Source organism: Rhipicephalus microplus, chromosome 8, assembly GCF_043290135.1.
Source record: "Rhipicephalus microplus isolate Deutch F79 chromosome 8, USDA_Rmic, whole genome shotgun sequence".
NCBI lineage: Eukaryota > Metazoa > Arthropoda > Arachnida > Ixodida > Ixodidae > Rhipicephalus > Rhipicephalus microplus.
The window spans coordinates 43,960,592-43,982,593 of NC_134707.1; the positions used below are offsets into that span (position 1 = coordinate 43,960,592).

The 22,002-nt window shown below is 44.0% G+C and overlaps 1 protein-coding gene across 1 annotated transcript; it reads left to right on the forward strand.

Annotated features, from left to right (window-relative positions):
- The first annotated feature begins 2,151 nt into the window (after positions 1–2,151).
- LOC142768977 (uncharacterized) lies at positions 2,152–17,776 on the forward strand. The gene is made up of 3 exons (XM_075871650.1): positions 2,152–2,353; positions 16,606–16,659; positions 17,609–17,776. Exons 1-3 carry the CDS (start codon positions 2,189–2,191, stop codon positions 17,705–17,707), a joined length of 318 nt encoding a protein of 105 aa, XP_075727765.1. The 5' UTR covers positions 2,152–2,188; the 3' UTR covers positions 17,708–17,776.
- The last annotated feature ends 4,226 nt before the right edge of the window (positions 17,777–22,002 follow it).

A 22,002-nucleotide genomic window follows, 5' to 3' on the forward strand; every position in this document is an offset into this window, starting at 1 on the left:
CCTTTGTTTACACACACACACACACACACACACACACACATATATATATATATATATATATATATATATATATATATATATATATATATATATATATATATATATATATATATATATATTGAGTCCGTCGCTCAAATCACGGTGCCGCGCAGTTCCCAACCGGAAAAAAAAAATCCGCGTGTTGATGGAACTGCATTAAGAGGCCTGGGGTGCAGCCTCACCGGTAACCACCGCCGGGAACGCACTCCCTCACCAGAGAAGGATTGGCCACCCTGGTGCAGTATCTGGCCACTACCTCCCATATGCATACGTGAAATAACTCACAACCCTCAGTCCCCAGCAGCTGCGAAGCAACTCACCATGGCGGCGGTCAGATCTGCAACGAAGCAGAGGGTGCTAAGAATCTCTGCACTACGGGCCGCCATTGGAACCTGAACTTGGCAACATTTAACGCTAGAACCTTATCTAGTGATGGAATTCTAGCTGTAGTATTCGAGGAGCTAGAGAGTGGTAAATGTGATATAATAGTGCTCAGCGAGGTTAGGAGGACAGATGAGGCCTATACTGTGCTACAGAATAGGCTCGTCCTTTGCTATCGGGGCTTGGCAGACAGAAGAGAACTGGGAGTGGGGTTCCTAATTCACAGAAACATAGCTGGAAACATAGAGGAATACTATAGCATTAATGAACGGCTGGTAGGTATAGTAATTAAACTGAATAAAAGATACAAGATGAAGGTAGTACAGGCTTACGCGCCTACATCCAGCCATGATGACGCTTCAGTTAAAAGCTTCTTTGAAGACGTGGAATTGGCAATGAGTAAGGTAAAAACACAGTATACTATAATGATGGGTGACTTTGATGCAAAGTTAGGGAAGAAGCAGGCTGGAGACCAGGCAGTAGGAGATTATGGCATCGGCACTAGAAACGCCAGAGGAGAGCTACTAGTAGACTTCGCAGAACGCAATAATTGGCGGATTTTGAATACCTTCTACCGAAAACGATAAAACCGCAAGTGGACATGGAGGAGCCCTAATGGCAAAAATAAGAACGAAATAGACTTTATAATGACTGCACACCTAGTAATCGTGCAATATGTGGAAGTGTTTGGCAAGGTACGATGCAGTGACCATAGAATGGTACGGTCTCGAATTCGTCTAGACTTGAAGAAGGAACGACAGAAACTGATACGCAAGAAGCCAAACAATGAGCTAGCACTGAGAGGGGAAGTACAGGAATTCAGAGTGTCGCTGCAGAACAGATATTCGGCTCTTAGTGAGGAAACCAACCTTAGCGTAGGTACAATGAATGATAATCTGACGAATATCATTACAGAGTGTGCAGTGGAAGTTGGAGGCAGGGTAGTTAGTCAGGATACTGGCAAGCTTTCCCAGGAAACGAAGAACCTAATTAAGAAGCGCCAAATCATGAAAGTGTCAAGTACAAAAGACAAAACAGAACTGGCAGAGCTTTCGAAGTTGGTTAATAGACGTAAAGTATGTGATGTAAGAAGGTATAACAAGGAGAGATTTGAACACGCTCTGAAAAACGGAGGAAGCGTCAAAGCAGTGAAGAGGAAACTTGGGATAGGAAAAAGACGGATTTATGCACTAAGGGACAAAGAAGGCAAAATAACTACCAGTATGGATAGGATAGTTAAAATAGCGGAGGAGTTTTACAGAGATCTGCACAGTAGCCGAGACAACCACGACCTTAATACTATAAGAACTAGCAGTAACCCAGATGACACCCCACCAGTAATGATAGAAGAAGTCAGAAAAGCTTTGCAGAGCATGCAAAGAGGCAAAGCTGCTGGTGAGGATCAGGTAACATCAGATCTGCTGAAAGACGGAGGACAGATTGTGTTAAAAAAACTAGCCACCCTGTTTACGAGGTGTCTCCTGACGGGAAGAGTACCAGAGTCTTGGAAAAACGCTAACATCATCTTAATAAATAAGAAAGGAGATGACAAGAACTTGAAGAATTACAGGCCGATCAGCTTGCTCTCTGTAGTATACAAGCTATTTACAAAGGTAATTGCTAACAGAGTAAAGAAAACATTAGAATTCAATCAACCAAAGGAACAAGCAGGATTTCGAACAGGCTACTCAACAAATGACCGAGACCTGCGGGTTTCTCATACCAGGATATGGCTACAACCGACACTTCAGTGCTGGTCATCACATTGATGCTGAGCTTTATCAAAGGAAGCCTCGAAGTCGGTCGGTGGATAGAAGACAGAAATCCGAACAGATTTGAGAATCAAGCGCTAGCACGGTACGTCTACGAGCACATGAGGCCTCTACAAAGTACACAAGAAATGTGGGTTCTCGTAACACAAGCTAGGACAAAGGTATGTCGCCAAAAAGTGAATCTTTTTTTCTTTTCCTGTTGCGGCATGAATGAATACGAAGTCACTTTCTTTACACCAACCCACTTTTCCTGTGCTTAGGCCTGCACCCTTTTTTATTTCTTCCCCTTTCTTTACACACACATATATATATATATATATATATATATATATATATATATATATATATATATATATATATATATATATATATATATATTTATATATATATATAAATATATATATATATATATATATATATATATATATATATATATATATATATATATATATATATATATATTGAGTCCGTCGCTCAAATCACGGTGCCGCGCAGTTCCCAACCGGAAAAAAAAATCCGCGTGTTGATGGAACTGCATTAAGAGGCCTGGGGTGCAGCCTCACCGGTAACCACCGCCGGGAACGCACTCACTCACCAGAGAAGGATTGGCCACCCTGGTGCAGTATCTGGCCACTACCTCCCATATGCATACGTGAAATAACTCACAATCCTCAGTCCCCAGCAGCTGCGAAGCAACTGACCATGGCGGCGGTCAGATCTGCAACGAAGCAGAGGGTGCTAAGAATCTCTGCACTACAGGCCGCCATTGGAACCTGAACTTGGCAACGTTTAACGCTAGAACCTTATCTAGTGAGGGAATTCTAGCTGTATATTCGAGGAGAAGAGAGCGGTAAATGTGATATAATAGTGCTCAGCGAGGTTAGGAGGACACATGAGGCCTATACTGTGCTACAGAATAGGCTCGTCCTTTGCTATCGGGGCTTGGCAGACAGAAGAGAACTGGGAGTGGGGTTCCTAATTCACAGAAACATAGCTGGAAACATAGAGGAATACTATAGCATTAATGAACGGCTGGTAGGTATAGTAATTAAACTGAATAAAAGATACAAGATGAAGGTAGTACAGGCTTACGCGCCTACATCCAGCCATGATGACGCTTCAGTTAAAAGCTTCTTTGAAGACGTGGAATCGGCAATGAGTAAGGTAAAAACACAGTATACTATAGTGATGGGTGACTTTGATGCAAAGTTAGGGAAGAAGCAGGCTGGAGACCAGGCAGTAGGAGATTATGGCATCGGCACTAGAAACGCCAGAGGAGAGCTACTAGTTGACTTTGCAGAACGCAATAATTGGCGGATTTTGAATACCTTCTACCGAAAACGATAAAACCGCAAGTGGACATGGAGGAGCCCTAATGGCAAAAATAAGAACGAAATAGACTTTATAATGACTGCACACCTAGTAATCGTGCAATATGTGGAAGTGTTTGGCAAGGTACGATGCAGTGACCATAGAATGGTACGGTCTCGAATTCGTCTAGACTTGAAGAAGGAACGACAGAAACTGATACGCAAGAAGCCAAACAATGAGCTAGCACTGAGAGGGGAAGTACAGGAATTCAGAGTGTCGCTGCAGAACAGATATTCGGCTCTTAGTGAGGAAACAAAACCTTAGCGTAGATACAATGAATGATAATCTGACGAATATCTTTACAGAGTGTGCAGTGGAAGTTGGAGGCAGGGTATTTAGTCAGGATACTGGCAAGCTTTCCCAGGAAACGAAGAACCTAATTAAGAAGCGCCAAATCATGAAAGTGTCAAGTACAAAAGACAAAACAGAACTGGCAGAGCTTTCGAAGTTGGTTAATAGACGTAAAGTATGTGATGTAAGAAGGTATAACAAGGAGAGATTTGAACACGCTCTGAAAAACGGAGGAAGCGTCAAAGCAGTGAAGAGGAAACTTGGGATAGGAAAAAGACGGATTTATGCACTAAGGGACAAAGAAGGCAAAATAACTACCAGTATGGATAGGATAGTTAAAATAGCGGAGGAGTTTTACAGAGATCGGCACAGTAGCCGAGACAACCACGACCTTAATACTATAAGAACTAGCAGTAACCCAGATGACACCCCACCAGTAATGATAGAAGAAGTCAGAAAAGCTTTGCAGAGCATGGAAAGATTGATGATTGATTGATATGTGGGGTTTAACGTCCCAAAACCACTATATGATTATGAGAGACGCCGTAGTGGAGGGCTCCGGAAATTTAGACCACCTGGGGTTCTTTAACGTGCGCCCAAATCTGAGCACACGGGCCTACAACATTTCCGCCTCCATCGGAAATGCAGCCGCCGCAGCCGGGATTCGAACCCGCGCCCTGCGGGTCAGCAGCCGAGTACCTTAGCCACTAGACCACCGCGGCGGGGCCAGAGCATGGAAAGAGGCAAAGCTGCTTGTGAGGATCAGGTAACTTCAGATCTGCTGAAAGACGGAGGACAGATTGTGTTATAAAAACTAGCCACCCTGTTTACGAGGTGTCTCCTGACGGGAAGAGTACCAGAGTCTTGGAAAAACGCTAACATCATCTTAATAAATAAGAAAGGAGATGACAAGAACTTGGAGAATTACAGGCCGATCAGCTTTCTCTCTGTAGTATACAAGCTATTTACAAAGGTAATTGCTAACAGAGTAAAGAAAACATTAGAATTCAATCAACCAAAGGAACAAGCAGGATTTCGAACAGGCTACTCAACAAATGACCACATTCATATTATCAATCAGGTAACAGAGAAATGCTCAGAATATAACCAACCACTATACATAGCCTTCATATAGTACGAGAAGGCATTTGATTCAGTAGAAATATCAGCCGTCATGCAGACACTGCGGAATCAGGGCGTAGAAGAAGTATATATAAACATTCTGGAAGAAATCTACATGGGATCAACTGCTACCTTGGTGCTTCATAAAGAAAGCAACAGAATACCAATCAAGAAGCGTGTAAGGCAGGGGGACACAATCTCCCCAATGCTATTTACCGCGCGCTTACAGGAGGTTTTCAGAAGCCTAGAATGGGAACAGTTAGGGATAAGAGTTAATGGAGAATACCTTAGTAAGCTGCGCTTCGCCGATGACATTGCATTGCTGAGTAACTCAGGGGACGAATTGCAACTCATGATTACGTAGTTAGACAAGGAGAGCAGAAAGGTGGGTCTTAAAATTATTCTGCAGAAAACGAAAGTAATGTACAACAACCTCGGAAAGGAGCACCGCTTCGAGATAGGTAATAGTGCACTTTAAGTTGTAAAAGACTATGTCTACTTAGGGCAGGTAATAACCGCAGAACCTAACCACGAGATTGAAGTAACTGGAAGAATAAGAATGGGGTGGAGCACATTCGGCAAGCACTCTCAAATTATGACAGGTAGATTGCCACTATCCCTCATGAGGAAGGTATATAACAGCTGTATCTTGCCGGTACTTAGCTACGGAGCAAAAACCTGGAGACTTACAAAGAGGGTTCAGCTTAAATTGAGGACGACGCAGCGAGCGATGGAAAGAAAAATGCTAGGTGTAACCTTAAGATACAAGAAGAGAGCAGAGTGGATTAGGGGACAAACGGGGGTTAAGGATATCATAGTTGAAATAAAGAAGAGGAAATGGACATGGGCCGGGCATGTAGCGCGTAGACAGGATAACCGCTGGTCATTAAGGGTAACTAACTGGATTCCCAGAGAAGGGAAGTGGGTTAGGGGGAGACAGAAGGTTAGGTGGGCCGATGAGATTAAAAAGTTTGCGGGTATAAATTGGCAGCAGCAAGCACCGGACCGGGTGAACTGGCGGAACATAAGAGAGACCTTTGTCCTGCAGTGGACGTAGTCAAGCTGATGATATATATATATATATATATATATATATATATATATATATATATATATATATATATATATTGTAAGAATTCATTGGACGTCATCTTCCTCATCTGTAAATAACCATCATCAGTCTTCGGCCCATTCTTCTTCTTCATCGGCGCCATCTCTCTGTTGCTTGCATAAAGTGTCAGCTGAACCGTTGTATTTCAAGTGGTGGAGGTGCTTCCCGATCTCTTCGACCTCTCCATCCAACGCCAGCTCCTCGAGCTCCGTTCAGGACGTCGCTTACGCTAGCAGAGCACCATGGCGCAAGAGCAAGCCCAATCGAACCACCCGCCGACGCAACCACCAGCCGCCAACCCTAGCCTGGTCAACAACCCCCCTCGAGAGCCTCCAATCTTCTCCGGTCTGCCTGGCGAAAATGTCGAAGACTGGCTCGACAACTATGACCACGTAGATGTCTACAACAACTGGAACGAGGCATCGAAATTAGCACGCGTCCAGTTTTACGTCTCTCAGGTTGCCAAGACGTGGTTCCTGAATCATGAGAGTGACTTCCGCGATTGGTCTTCCTTCAGAGACCAGCACCGGCGCATTTTCGGCACACCGACTGTCCGTTCAGAAGTTGCTCGCAAGAAACTGGCAGAACGCATTCAACATTGCGGTGAGTCCTACAGTTTCTATATTAAAGATGTGCTTGCACTTTGCCGCCGTATCGATGACACCGTGCCAGAAGGTGATCGTGTCCGGCACATTCTGAAGGGTATCAGACCTTCCACTTTCAACGCCCTCGTCGCGTACAACCCTTCCACGGTTTTCAACGTCGTCTCTGTATGCCAGCGTCTTGATACCTTGCAGTCAATCCGGCTGCGACCCGACTTCTCTGAGAACCCCCTGGAAAACAGTAAGGAGCTCCGATCCATCATTCGAGCCATAATTTGTGAGGAATTGCAAGCCTACAGTTTACTTCCTTCTAACAACGTTCCCGCTCAACCCGCCTCTAGCGATCTGCGTGGCATTATTAGGGAAGAAATGTCAGCGTTGCAAAGCACCCACCATGCTCCACCATGCCCCCAACGCGCTTCGTATCCACAGATCGCTTTAATGCAACCCTCGTCGTCTCAAGTACTACCACCTGTGCCTGATCGTGAACATCTCGCACCTCTAGTCGCCCGTCCACCGAACCCAACCTACCATTCTTCCTAGCGGGCCCCACGACCTATTTGCTACTACTGTGGAATTCGAGGACACAATTCCCGAGTCTGTCGACTTCGGCAGCAAGATGAACATCGTGGTTATGCCGCTTTTGAACGAGACGACACATGTGCTCGACGTTACTACCGTTATGCCGACAGTCGTTCCAACCACCTATCACCGTCTCCTGGGCCCATTTTCAACACGACCAACAATACACGTGCATCCCGACCACGCTCCCCTTCGCCACTCCGACGCTCTGTTTCACCACTTCGGCCTGTCTCTCAACTGGCTGCCCAGTGATTGGAAAACTAAACAGTGCAGTTTTTGGAGGGCAAACTGCATCGCGGCGAAATTACCCAAGTCCTCCTAAACGACCGTCAAACATGTTATTGGTAACTGTGCAAGGTGCGCGGGTGTTGGCTTTGGTGGACACGGGAGCAACTATTTCAGTTATGCGTGCCGACTTGTGTTCTCGATTGCGAAAAGTGAAGACACCCTACCTTGGATCATCTTTGATTAGGGCCAATGGAGCAATAATTAGACCATCGGCCCAATGTACAGCACGTGTCTTCATTGATGGTATTTGTCATCACATCACCTTCGCTGTCTTAATTTTATGTGCTCATTAACAAATTTTAGGTTGGTACTTTCTCTCATCAACATCTGCATTAATTTCTTGCCGTCAACGTGTAGTCGAAATGTCCGAGACCGATCACTGCAGCAAACGCGTCGGCGAAAAACCATTGCGTTTCTTCACAGCTTCCGAATTCATACTGCTCCCGGGTCAGGAGCAACTCATTACCATCACTTCTTCGAATATTACCGATTGGGACGTCCTTATCACCCCTTCGAGCAGCTGTCTATCTCGCGGCGTTGTAGTCCCCTCCAGTCTGGTGCGGTTCAAAGACAGTGCTGCGGTAATCCTTGACCTGAACCCTACCCCAGAGCCTGTCTTCCTACCCCAAGGTTCTGCAGTGTCATGTTATGTGGATACCCAACCAGTATCTTTGGTCTCTCTTTACGCCTTGACAGCTCAGCCACGACAGGCCCAGTCTGTTACTTCCTCCTCCTTTGCTCCCGGGATAAATCCTGACCTTTCTGCTTCTCAACGTGAGGCGTTGCTAAATTCGCTAATGAAACACCAGGCCTCCTTCGACGCCAATGCTTCGGCACTAGGACAGACCGTACTTGCGCATCATCGCATCGACACTGAAGGACACACTGTTGTACGCCGTCGTCCCTACGAAGTCTCCTTGGCCGAGCGCAATATCATGGAGGAGAACGTGACCGATATGCTAAAAAGAAAGATCATACGACCCTCTACGAGTTCTTGGTCATCACCCGTTGTGTTGGTACAAAAGAAGGATGGATCGGTACGATTTTGTGTTGATTACCACGCGCTCAACAAAATTACCCGAAAGGATGTATATCCGATGCCCCGTATAGATGATGCGCCTGATCCAATGCAAGGCGCCCAATACTTCTCCACCCTTGACCTTCGGTCCGGATATCGGCAAATACCAATGGACGAAGCAGACAGAGAAAAGACCGTATTTTCAACGCCGGACGGTCTTTACGAGTTTAACGTAAAGCCATTCGGCCTATGTAATTCTCCCGCCACATTTGAAAGGATGATCGACACTGTTCTTCATGGCTTCAAATGGAAAACTTGTCTATGCTACCTCGATGATATCGTCGTGTTTTCTTCCAGTTTTGCTGATCATCTGCAACGCCTAGATTGAGTGCTCACATGTCTCTCCTTTGCTGGACTTCAACAAAACACAAAGAAGTGCCATTTTGGCAACACAGCTATAATAGTTCTAGGACATCTCGTTAGTAAAGATGGCATTCAGCCTGATCTGGACAAAATTTCCGCAGTCATCGACTTTCCGCGATCATTTCGCTCCAAAGAACTACGCAGTTTCCTTGGACTCTCATCGTACTTTCGCCGCTTCATTCGCAACTTTGCCACTATTGCTGGTCCTCTCCACAAGCTCCTTTCTAGTACCGGTTCCTTCGATTGGAATGATCAATGCGAAGCCTTATTTCAAAAACTCAAGCAGGCACTGACAACCACACCGGTGCTTTGTTATTTCGATGGCAGGGCACCTACGATATTACACACTGACGCTAGAGGACAAGGAATTGGCGCCGTACTCCTCCAGCTTGACCATGCCTTTCGCGAGAAAGTTGTCGCGTATGCAAGCCGCACTCTGACCTCTGCAGAGTACTCGATAACCAAACAAGAGTGCTTGGCTGTTGTCTGGTCCATCCAAAAATTTCGTCCGTACCTACATGATCGACATTTTACTGTTGTGACAGACCACCATACTCTTTGCTGGTTGTCCACAATCAAAAACTGGTCCGGACGACTTGGCCGCTGGATTTTCCGATTACAATCTTATCACTTTGACGTCATCTACAAGACTGGAAGACAACATCAAGATGCCGACGCTTTGTCGCGATGCCCTTTGCCGCAGTTATCGGCGCACGTCACATCCACTTGTCAAATTGGCTATACGGAGGACGCCTCGTCGATATCAGCCATTTCTTCCCTACCTTCATCAACCCTTCCGTCAGCACTTACTACTCACCAGCGAGCCGATTCTTATTGCACTGACATCATCGGTCGGCTTACCGGCGCTTCATCTTCCCCTAATGCCAGGCTCCGGAAACAACTCTGACTATTCAAGTTGGAGGACAATGTGCTATATCGATACATTTTCCACCCGGAAGGCCACCGATGGGTTCCCGTCGTACCACGCGCACTACGCACTGAGGTTCTGCGCGCTTCCCACGACGACCCGACGTCAGGGCACTTGGGTTACTACAAAACATACGAGCGCATCCGCAGTCGATTCTTCTGGCCAGGTCTTTCCACGACGGTGGCTAAATATATTGCCTCGTGCGCACTTTGCCAACACCGCAAGCGGCCCACTACTGCTCCAGTCTTGACCCTACAACCACTTCCTTGTCCATCAGAGCCGTTCTCTGTCGTCGGAATTGACCTCTTCGGGCCGCTCCCAACTACATCAGACGGCAAGAGATGGATCGTCACCACCGTTGATCCCTTGACCTGGTACGCTGAGACGGTCTCGATCACTTCAGGAACTGCTTCGGAAGTAGCAACTTTCTTCTTGAATGCTACTTACCTACGTCACGGAGCCCCTCTTGTTCTTTTGAGCGACCGGGGCAAGGAATTTCTTTCAAACACGCTCAGTGAAGTTCTTCAAGCAGCAAAAACAGTTCATAAAACAACATCTAGTTATCACCAGCAAACCAATGGCTTAACGGAAAATTTTCATCGCACGCTGTGTTACATGTTGTCCATGTATATCTGACCGGACCATCGCAATTGGGATGACATACTTCCCTTTGTCACGTATGCATATGATACGTCAGTTCAACGAACCACAGGCTATTCTCCATTTTTCCTAACATACGGACGCCAACCGACATCACCACTCGACGTTTCATTCTTTTCTGGCTCCGTCAACTCTTCACCAGTCGTTTGCGACCAGTTTCTGTCCCGTGTTGCTCGATGCCATCGTCTTTCCGTGTAAACACCGAAGCTAGCGAAGAAGATCGCAAACATCAATACGATGCCACTCACCGCATCGTTCTCTACCGCCCTGGCGACGATGTACTTCTGTGGACTCCTGCGTGAACGCCTGGCTTATGCGAGAAGCTTGATTCACGCTATCTCGGCCCCTAGAAAGTTGTCAAACAGACCTCATCGGTGAACTACCTTGTCACACCTGTTCATGTCCCCACTGACCAACGCTGCCGCGGGACAGAGATTGTGCACGTTTCGCGTCTCAAGCCCTATCGTATGCGTTTTACAGCCTAATTCTCGGCCAGGCTGGTCGCTTCTGTCGACGGGGGAAATTAGTGTAAGAATTAATTGGACGGCATCTTCCACATCTGTCAATAACCATAATCAGTCTTCGGGGCCCGTTCCTCTTCTTCATCGGCGCCATCTTGCTGTTGCTTGAATAAAGCGTCAACTGAACCGTTTTATTTCAATATATATATATATATATATATATATATATATATATATATATATATATATATATATATATATATATATATATATATATATATATATATATATATATATATATATATATATATATTACTGATTGTGTATATAATGGTGAGCTTTATTTATTTTGTCGCATGGGAATAGGTAGGATTTTATTTTTTTGAGAGAAGGGGGTTGGGCGAAAAGTGGCTACCGCTTTATCTGAAGTGGAAGGCGGGCAGAGAGATGTGGTTGAGTGTCGCTTCGGGGTTTGTATGCCACGGCTGAACAAAAACAGCAATCATGCCTGCAGGGAACATGCAGCACAGTCTTTATATTTGAAAGCTGGAAAAGTGGTATTTCTGGTGCCTCTTTGTACACTAAGTACTACAAGTGCAGTTGCATGGTAAAGACTAAGCCATTAATTTGGAACCTTTTTGTGCAGTGCAAAGCGTCAGCCATGCCACTGTTTGTCCTCCTTCGTAAAAGCGTGGTACTTCGTACATACGCGTTATGGGCACTTTATGAATACTGTGACGACGACGTTGAAGAATTACACCAGAATTACACCAGAGATCAAGCACAAAAACGTTCGAGATAATCTGCAGTCTTTACAATATATAACCTCTGTTATTCTAAACCTGCATACTATTTTATAAAAACAATCAATTTTCTGCCGACCAATAAGTGAACAGGAACACGAACAAGGCTTTCTAAAACGAAAGCTGTTATGAGACCACAACAGAAGACGCGTGCGCACCATAGCTGTTTGCAACTGCCGGTGTCCGTAACCACTATCGCATAAAATAGGAATAGTGTAAACAATTATAGACATTAGGTGATTTGAATTTCGGCCCCGTGCGTGCCAGCTCAGTATTCTAGCACTGAGCCATGTCGATGCTCGGAGCTACTTTTAAACTGGCGGGAAGGGAATCGCATTACAAAAGTAATAAAGCATTTTGCAACAACAAAGGGGCAACCAGGTGTAACATAATACGAATTGCGCAAGAAGTGGGTCAAGGAAACCTCTGGCCCTTTACAAAAGCTTGATCTTGTTCATCTATAAACTACGCAGCACACTTACTCTGGAGGATTACGAAAGCTTCTGGCAGCCTAATTATTCGTTGTCGTCCGCCGCAGAACGAAAAATCCCAGCATATTCACGGAGCGCATGATGATGAGCGCGGTGAAGCGTCCATGCGTTCGTGCATGCATCCATCTGTGCGTCCATATATGCGTCCATCCCTGCGTTCGTCCAGGCGTGCGTCCATGCGTCCATCCATCCATGCGTCCATCCTTCCATCCATTCATCCGTGCGTGCGTCCGTCCATGTATCTGTCTATCTGTCTGTCCGTCCATCTAGTAAACACTCCAAGTACCTTCATCTCGCATCTTTTCATCGTATAATGACCAAAATGGAGTACCGACCTCCATCGGACATTTCAAGGAGTAAATGAGAGGTAGCACTCGCGCACTTTCTTACAGCCTGCGCTTCGTGTCTACTTCCCACCTTTCACCGCCTATGGTTCATGGCTATATACTAGTTCCCTATATTCATGACACTGTGGCCCAACACTCGCTAAACCTTGCTAAAACCGAGGAAGTTACGCCCAGCGAGTTTAGCGTGGCAACCATTTCTGGTCGAAGAAGGCTAAAAGTGCACCCTTCTGATACACCTTCCTTTTGTGAGGATCAAATTCAGGCCAAGTTTATAGCAGATCAAGTGAACAGTACTCGTCTCTGCAAGTTATTTCATCAGAAACAACTATCCTTTTTCTATGATTAACGTGCGTGGGGTTCCTCCTCAATTTGAAAGAATTCGCACGTGCTGCTCCTCTTGTCCGGCCGTAAAGGTGGCTACAACTACGGCTGGACTACTACTACTACTACTTTTACTGCTCATACATCGTGGGCGCACGACCCACGGCATAGAAAGCTTCAAACAAAAAAAACAACTGCAAAAAGTTCCTTACACGTATACGCAGCGGGTACTACGCTTTTTCGAGAAATGACGATGGAAGCCACAATGAATGTCTTTTTTCGTTTAGTGCTCCTTCAGTAGGAACTCATTTATTCATATTTTTTGCCAGTAAATAATTACAAAAAATCAATATTACTGGTAATATTCTTTTCGCTATTACTGAAATATTCATATTCCTTTATGGTAAGGTGCCTTATTCTAAGGCAATCCTCTATGGTGGGTGTGAGCCACAAGTTTAAGATCTACCTATATTTATCACTGACTTAGTGGGTACCCTGCAAGTGTGTTGGTAGCAGCTACCCAAAGAATGTTAAAAAAAAGGCTCTCAAATACCACTTTTCCAGCTTTCGCTGTGACAGCGCTGCTTGTTTTAGACAGGCCTGCTGTTTTTTTTTTTTTTTTGTTTTGTAAAGAGTTTTCCTTTATCGTTGCAAACTGTTATATTACTCATGGCAACGTGATTTCCTATCTGATATGAAGCCTGAATAGCGTCAGTTTGCAACGCACTTCAATGCACCGGTGTATCCCAGTGGCAGAGCTCTGGGCTACCGTGCAGAAGACTTGGTTCAAATCCCTTTTTGCTCTAGGTAATTTTTATTAGTTTTTTTTCTGTTTCGCTCGACAGTAGTACGAACATCGGTGGTGGAGGCGGCAGTGAACATTTGCGTCACCCTAATCAGACATTGTGTTCTTGTACCATTTTTCTGTGTAAAGTTTCGGGGGAGAAGGGCACTGGTCTGGTGCGCCCCCGCCCCAACTCTGGATACACCGCGTTTAGTTCTTCTACTGGGTATAAGTTCACCGAACAACGCGTCTCAACGTTAATGGATATATTTTCTTTTCTTCACCTTCATTACCGCATGAGCTTTCGTGGAAGTACTGGTTGTCTTCAGAAAACAATTCTGGATGCCTCCGAGAAGCTGTCATTCGAAGCACAAGCCAAGAAGACACTGAAGGCATTACGGATCGTCTAGCTAACAGCACCCTTAGGTTGCAGGTTATAGTAGCTGAAACAACCATTTTTACACGTTTCCTTTCTGCCCACATCATTTATTTATTCTTTTGCTACTTACTTGTGTCTCGATTTTTTTTCTTTCGTATAAGATGATGAGACTTTGCTCATAACCAACTAAGTGAACACCTATTAATAAAACTATGTGATTCCAGCTGTTTAACGCTATCATGTCGAATATTTGGAGGAAAATTCTGCGGTAAGAGAGTTTATGATTGAGTTGTTATGACGCCAAAACATGGTTACACAGCGAAACAAAGACTGGCTTCATTATATACCATTTACACCTAATTAGGTATCCTTCCAGCTCCGTGTGACAAATTAAACATGAATTTCTCGGACGTAGTGTGAAGGAAAGCATGACGTTTTTATAGTAATAGCTTTTAGTTTAATGTAAAAAAAGGTCAGGATTCTCACACATGATATTATTAGCCATACTCTATGAGGAATGCTATCAGTGTAATTATCACTCAATCAGCTGGTAGCGCCGACATGGTCGCTGGCGAATAAGCGCTATTTTTTTTTTTTACTGTGATGCACTTGCGTAAATCGTATGACCTGTGTAACATTTCCAAAAATGATCGCCTGCATTAGCAGGTACCTGTAACAAAGATTAGGTTATGGGAGTGTAACAAACACTCCCATAGCTCGGCCTGCATGCATTATTCCTCGGAAAAGAGAGAGAGAGAGAGAGAGAAATATAGGACGTAAGAAGAGAACTAGGGGAAAAACGCTCGATAAGGAAAATATTTCACGAGGTGGTTCCAGAATCCGCGTGCCTTCGACCCAAAAGCAATCGGTCGTAACTCCGGGTTATCCCGAATCTTTTTTCTCTTGAATAAAAATAATAGAATCAACTATCGTCATATATTCCAATACAATTTGTCTTTTAGGCAATATGCTTTGATGCACACATGTGTAGAAAAGAATTTCACACAGTCCAACACATATTTGAAGTCCGGTGGAAACACACAAGCGTCCAAAAGTCCAAGCCACCTCCGAACAAGGTCGAAACTCTCGAACAACACAACGCACATTGATTTCTTCTCGAAAAAAAATTGCCCGCAGCTTCCCTCGGGGAAACACTGAGGAGGATGCGGAGCATATAATTGGTTAACGGAGTGTTAAAGTGCGACTTACTTGGGTCGATGGCTAAATTGGTTAACGTGGTTGTGAAATGGGGTGTTAAATTGCGACTTACTTGGGTCGATGGCTAAATTGGTTAACGTGGTTGTAGGAGGGGGTGTTAAATGAGTGAACACGTACACACGTATGCGAAAGGGCGGCGCTGGTCGAAGGGACGTCGATCATTGTGTTTGTGGATTCGTTGTAATTCATTTCACCGCGACCTTGGACGTCGACGCGCCGTACAAACCAACCAACGAGCGGCAACTGAGCGAGCGAGCGCCGACCTTGAGTATATATACAGCACGACGGCTCATGCACTGTCAGCTGTCGAATGTTCGAGAAGGGGGAGAAGCGCAACGGCGCATGCGCGCGCGTCAGCTGCCGATGTTCTCGAAGCGTGACGGGGCATGCGCGCTACATTATACAGCTAGCGAATGTTCGTGAAGAGGAGAAGCGCACGCGGTGTGTAGAGAAGGAAGGGTGCACAGATGGTGGAGGAGTGAAGCGCGTGCGGTGTGTAGAGGAGGAAGGGATGCACAGATGGTAAAAGAAGGAGGAGGAAGCTTGCGGACGGCGCCGCACTACAAGCCTCGAGTATTAGATGCTCCGCATCTAAAATAGATATTTGTTGAGCAGTGGGGCTCATCATGCCTGTAAAGCATGTGGCGCTACTCCATAATGAATAAATACCCAATAACACAACAAAATCATGTGTCGCTGTGTGGTTGATGCTTCTTTCGACACCCTACTAAAGCATATTATCGCCTTGTATAGTTTATGAAGTAGGAAGGCGCATGGTGAAATAGGAAAGTGTGTGAGAGGAGAATAGCTGTGATAGTGAAGAGGAAGGGAGATTAAGGCATAGCCTAGAAGCACTGAGAAAGAGAGAATTGGAAAATGTGGCAGGAGCATTTCGAAGCACGCGTCGGTTGACGGGGAGTAGTGGCGACCGGTGCAATTACACTAAGTAGGCCAATTGCCTGTCTAAATTCGAAGAGGTCAGGTGGTAAGCTGTGAAGCTTATTTAAATTTTCGCCTCTTACATTTTTTTTCCTCCATTGAAAATGATGGAGGCCCATATGCGTAGATTCAGGGGCACTTTAAACAACCCCATGGAAGGTCGAAATTGCAGGTGTTCTTTACTTTGGCGTTTCTCAAAGGAGTATTGTGATATCGTGAGGTGAAACCACAACAATAGTTTTTTGCTCATTTCCGTTTATTTTTGACTCTGCAGCTTGAAGGAGGAAAAATTGTGAACCTTGGATTCATTGTCTACCAGGGAGTTGAGGTATGTTCAATACGTCGCACTGGTTCACATTTTTGCTCGTTCTTCCGCATGATTCAAGAATAGAAAAATTGTACACATTATCGGGGATGACTGATAAGCAAGTGAATAGGATTTATCTTATTTCTCTAATATTATCATTAAAAATTACTTGGCTCAAATATTTTATCATTTTCCGCCTGGGGCTTTTCGAAATGTCATACTGCGAAGAACGCATTAATATTTCAATATAGTACCCATTATGTAACATTCCACATTTAGCGGTCACTTCCACATTCCACATTTAGCATACGGTAAAAAGTTGTAGAGACAAGCTAAACTTTAAACGTATATGAATATAAGTCCCCTCGGCAAAGAAAAAATGCGACTGCCATCGTTGTCATGTGAAGTATCGAAAAGATCATGTGAACTACGTTACCCGGATAACCAGCGCACAGTGGCTGCCACCACGATTGTTTTCTCCTATATAGATGGTGCGTCAGGTGCTTTGTTTATTAGTAATAATGTCGGTTATATAGTAGTAGTTATAAAAAATAGCCTGCATATAAACGGCTCCGTGACAATAATGAAATTTTTTCACCATATGAATTCAATTTGAACAGTGCCGAAAGGGAGCTGAAATCATCGAATAATAAGGTAAATATCCAATACCAAATATTTTGTCAAGATATAAAGCAACGAAAAACTGATATACGCTCATGCATTCGAGCAAATAACGTGTTGAGTGACTTCCATAGAAGCACTCCACCCCCTTGTCATGCTAAAACACAAACAATAACACGTGGCCCTGGTTCAGGCTCTCTCGCTGGCAAGTCACGGTGCTTATGCCAGTGAAAAAAAAATGGACACACTCTATTAAAGCATTGTGTGCCACAAGATTTTTTTTTCTAGGGAGTACTATCATATTTTAATTTGAGCTAAGTACTTAACACTGATTTTCATTTTTTGACAGATGCTCGAGAAATGTATCACCACTGTTTTCACACCCCAAGGTGTTGTACCTGAAGGAAGATTATCCATTACTAGATTTTGGTGCCGAAGAAGTTTTTAAAAGGGGCTCGAAGTCTTGACTACTACATATGTTAGGTGGATGTTATGAATAAACAATTGGTATCTAAAAGGAGTCCCCTTTTGACGTGTCTGAATTTCCTAACCCGTGTACACACTAAAATTATGCGCAAGTCAGAGAAATGTTCAACCTTTTAGACTAGAATTCGAATATTCTTTTTTCATATGCTGCCTGGTCCTTGTTGGAGTTTTGTATTGCCATCACCATTATCATCATCATTTCTTGATAACTATGCCGCGCTTCTCGCGCAGCTGATGCTAGCTCGAGCTTCGCGAGGATTAAAACAAGCTACCACACTGTGCGTATCGAACGTGGACAGCCACCACGGCTCTGCTTCAGGCGTGGAATGAAGTGGCGAGGCCTCGCCGCGGTGGTCTAGTGGCTAAGGTACTCGGCTGCTGACCCGCAGGTCGCGGGCTCAAATCCCTGCTGCGGCGGCTGCATTTCTGATGGAGGCGGAAATGTTGTAGGCCCGTGTACTCAGAATTTGGGTGCACGTTAAAGAACCCCAGGTGGTCAAAATTTCCGGAGCCCTCCACTACGGCGTCTCTCACAATCATATGTTGGTTTTGGGACGTTAAACCCCACAAATCAACCAATGAAGTGGCGAGATCGGCACAGCGCCGTCGGGCGCCTTCAACGCCGTCTCACGTCTCTCTTCTCTCGCCGCTAAAGTGGTGACCCGCCATATGTTAAACTGGTGTTTTTGGATGAATGCTTTGTGTTTTTTTTTATCTCAGAGCTCTTCCAAGTTTAATGATTATCTGAGCCCATATATACCCAGTATCCTAAACGAAGGACGCAGAAACTTTTCAATGCAACTAGAGTTTGTTTTATGTAAAAAAGGTAGCACCTCCTAAGCGTTTTTGTGATGATCTATCCTCGTCACATGCAGGTCTACGTGATCAATGGGCTGGAAATAGCCACGTGATCGCAGTCACAAAATGACCATTTCGCTTGCTGAGCGCCATACCGCCGAAAATATAAGTAATATATAGTGAAATATTTCTCCATGCTGCTGATATTTTTGTCGATTGTTCGTTAGTTATTGGGTGTGCAGGAACTTTCTTATGACAGTAATAGGCGCAAATGTTTTCGTTCGCAGTGTGTCAAAATGGGTGAATGGCTCCAAAGCCATTGTTCTAAAGAGTTTTTAATAAAAGCTTTATTGTGTTTTCTGAGGTCGCAGAAGCAATCATTTTTGGGAAATGAATTAATTTTTTTCTAAGTTTCGGTATATATAGGTCAAGGAAGCAAGTGTTTATATACTTAGCATACATTAGTAACTCTGGCTGGAACATAGGGCAACGTCGACGTACAGAAAAGTAGAGGTACAACATAGGGAATGTGAAACAGCTCAACTTTACATTTTGGATAAAAATTAACAGCGACATAATATTATGTAAAACATTGACTGCGTGAAAATACACTCACCCATTATTATTAGATCACATCAATTATATGCTACTTCACACGCGCAGTCAAATGTATTTTTTTTTCTGAAGTGTATCCTCGACCAACGGCAAAACCTGCACATGCTCTTTCTCTCGATTACTCAATTTCCAGTGTACTCCACAGAAGACATTGTGTGGCTATTAGAAATTGCGGGCCTTTTGGTACGTTTGGAATAGAATCTTAGTGCTCAGGTGCCTTCCCTAAGATATAGAGAGCTGAACCAACTTAGTGCCAGAATTTGCAGAAAACTTAAGTTCCAAATCCTGCAAAGATTGAAGGTGCCAGCTATAGTTGTGCATCCTATCTTTTTTTACTTCTACTCACAGAATAAAAATATCTAGTTTTTGATGTTTACTCCATTTCTTCAACTTCCCTCTCTGCAGCGTGTGGAAAAATGCATTGCTTCAGTTTTCCTACCTCCACCTACAAAGCTCCAGGAGGAGCTACGACTTTAAGATATAGTGCACATGAGGTGTTCCAGATGCCGTACAGGAGAATGTATGATGCGAATTCACTGGTCAGAGAATCGATGTGATAGGCATGAAAGTACAGAATAGTTTATGAAATGTGGCAGAATGAATAGAAACAGCATCATGTCCAAGAAACATAAATAATTGAAATACGAAAGGTATAGAAAATTGCAACAGACCAGAAATGCGCAACTTTATAACACTGTTTCAACTTGTTGACGAATAAAGATATAGTGACGTGAAATACACAGAAGGCTCAGGTAGAAAGCACAAAATAAACCTGTATTTGATTTTCATTCACTGTTCCGACACAACAAGTTAAACAAGATCACGCTGAAGAATATTACACCCTGTCGGTGCCTCTTACTGTGAACGAAACATACGCGTTGCACATTCTGATAGATGATATAAATAAGAGATTAGGGTTGGAGTGAGTATCAAATCTTTAGCGTTCTTTGGAGGGCGTGTTGGTTAGTGAACATTGTGGAGAAACAGCATATAGGCCTAGAGGAAGTACAAAAGGACACAGCACATGTTATCAACTGATTTTTTGATTGAAAAAGTAGATAGATATGAGGTCGAGCCAATAAATATCAAGAAAAGGCGCAAATGCAGATAACTCGATCGAGGGACTTGGTGGGTCGTCATAACAATCTATTTCGTTAGGGACTTTTTAATATGTGGTGAGAACGTAAGCAAATGCAAAGAACGCCATGAATGACTGAAGATATGGTGGTCGGTTCATAAATGATTGAAAGGGTTGGGGTTGAGCCTTCTTGAATCTACGAAAGAGAAGACCAACAATAATAAGAACAACTTTATTGAAAAAGACATAGGACAAGGGTTCATGAGAACAATTGGTGGGAACCCAAGGACAGGAATTCACTATCTAATGCCACCAAGCTGCCAATTAAGACCTACGAGCGCGAGCTCTACCTCTGGGTCTGATCTTGCGAGCTGTGCCTCCTTTTGCTCCACAGTATTGGAGAAGCTGCTCACATTTTTAGATGCACTTGCACACTTCCTGTTTGTTGATATTTTATGGCAAAGGAAATAGAAAGACCCATATCTAGCTAAAAAGGGGAGCAACTTCAGAACAGGCAAGCATATTGTATTAGTACGCACTTATTAACACTCTCCGAAAAAGAAAAAGATACATTAAGTCTAGCTTGTGAAGAGTAAACTTGTCAGATAATTTGTGTTTTATGTTTTTAAATTTGTTTAATGGCTTGGGGTTGCATTTTTTTGCATTGTTTCAATTTGATTATAACGGTTTTTGTTAGATCCTCGTTCTTTGCATCTGTAGATTTATGAATTTATTGTTTTAAATATTTTTTAATTTCGTAACGATCGCGACGTCATCCTTTTCATCATTTCTTCTTTTTGTTTACGTTTGCCATAAATGTGATTTTGCCGTATTTTGTAAAACGCTTAGCCCAAATGGTCGTAACGCTAGCCGCCGGTCAGCTGGTATCACTTGGGTCCTGTCTTTTCATATTCGTTCGTCTGCCTGTATTCGTTCTTTCTTCACAGTAAAGAAATGGGTTGATGCTGATCGCTAGGTCACGTGCGTTCTTTGTCCTATTGTCCGCGCTGTTTCGCATAAAGAGCCCTTGCATCCCATTCTGGAGCTATGCAAATGTTTGATGTTGCTTCAAACAGAAAGAAAACGCTATCAATTTTTAGGTTGGCAAGGGGTCCAAAACGCAGATGTAATATTGCTAGGCAGACGCTTAGATTATCACAAGGGGGCACACCACGTGAAATGTACAATGAGTAGGTGGTTTAAAGCTGAATACATAATTATTCGCCTACAGTATCAGACACAACATCAACAAATTGTGAAGCTGTATATGGGCACGCAGCACATTACACAAGCGGATGGTGTACATCGCAACTGTGACTAAACGAAGAGCTCTAGGAGTGTTTCCAATAGTAAGTCAAGTGCTCAAACGCCCCTTGCATTGCAGCAAAATGAAAGCGCGGTGTGAACGGCAGCTGATCACGTCTTAGCGTGGTCCTCATAGATGCCAATGTTGTTCATTCTATATATGTCGAAGAAAAAAAGCGCCAGTACAAATGAATTCATTCTAAGAATATTTTTAGACGACTAGGCCAGCACTTGACTCGTCCTTAAGAACCGAAAGCTGATGTATATGGTTCTGATTCACGGCGCTTTTTAATGAGCATTGAGACTTTAGTAACAGTAAACTGAAAATCAGAAGCGCTTACTCGACGGAAAGAATAACTGCATCGCAAGAAAGCTTATCCTTGCGTATTAACTATCTACGCGTGCCGTTAGCAAGCGCTAAAACAAAACAGAAACGTACTCCCCCTTCAAGTATTTCCTCT

Excerpts from the sequence above, each read along its gene's own strand:
- LOC142768977 (XM_075871650.1), top strand. The coding sequence starts at position 2,189 with ATGCTGAGCTTTATCAAAGGAAGCCTCGAAGTCGGTCGGTGGATAGAA. Across the intron at positions 2,354-16,605 it reads TAACACAAGCTAGGACAAAG|CTTGAAGGAGGAAAAATTGT; the intron begins GTATGTCGCCAA and ends TTGACTCTGCAG. Across the intron at positions 16,660-17,608 it reads TTGTCTACCAGGGAGTTGAG|ATGCTCGAGAAATGTATCAC; the intron begins GTATGTTCAATA and ends ATTTTTTGACAG.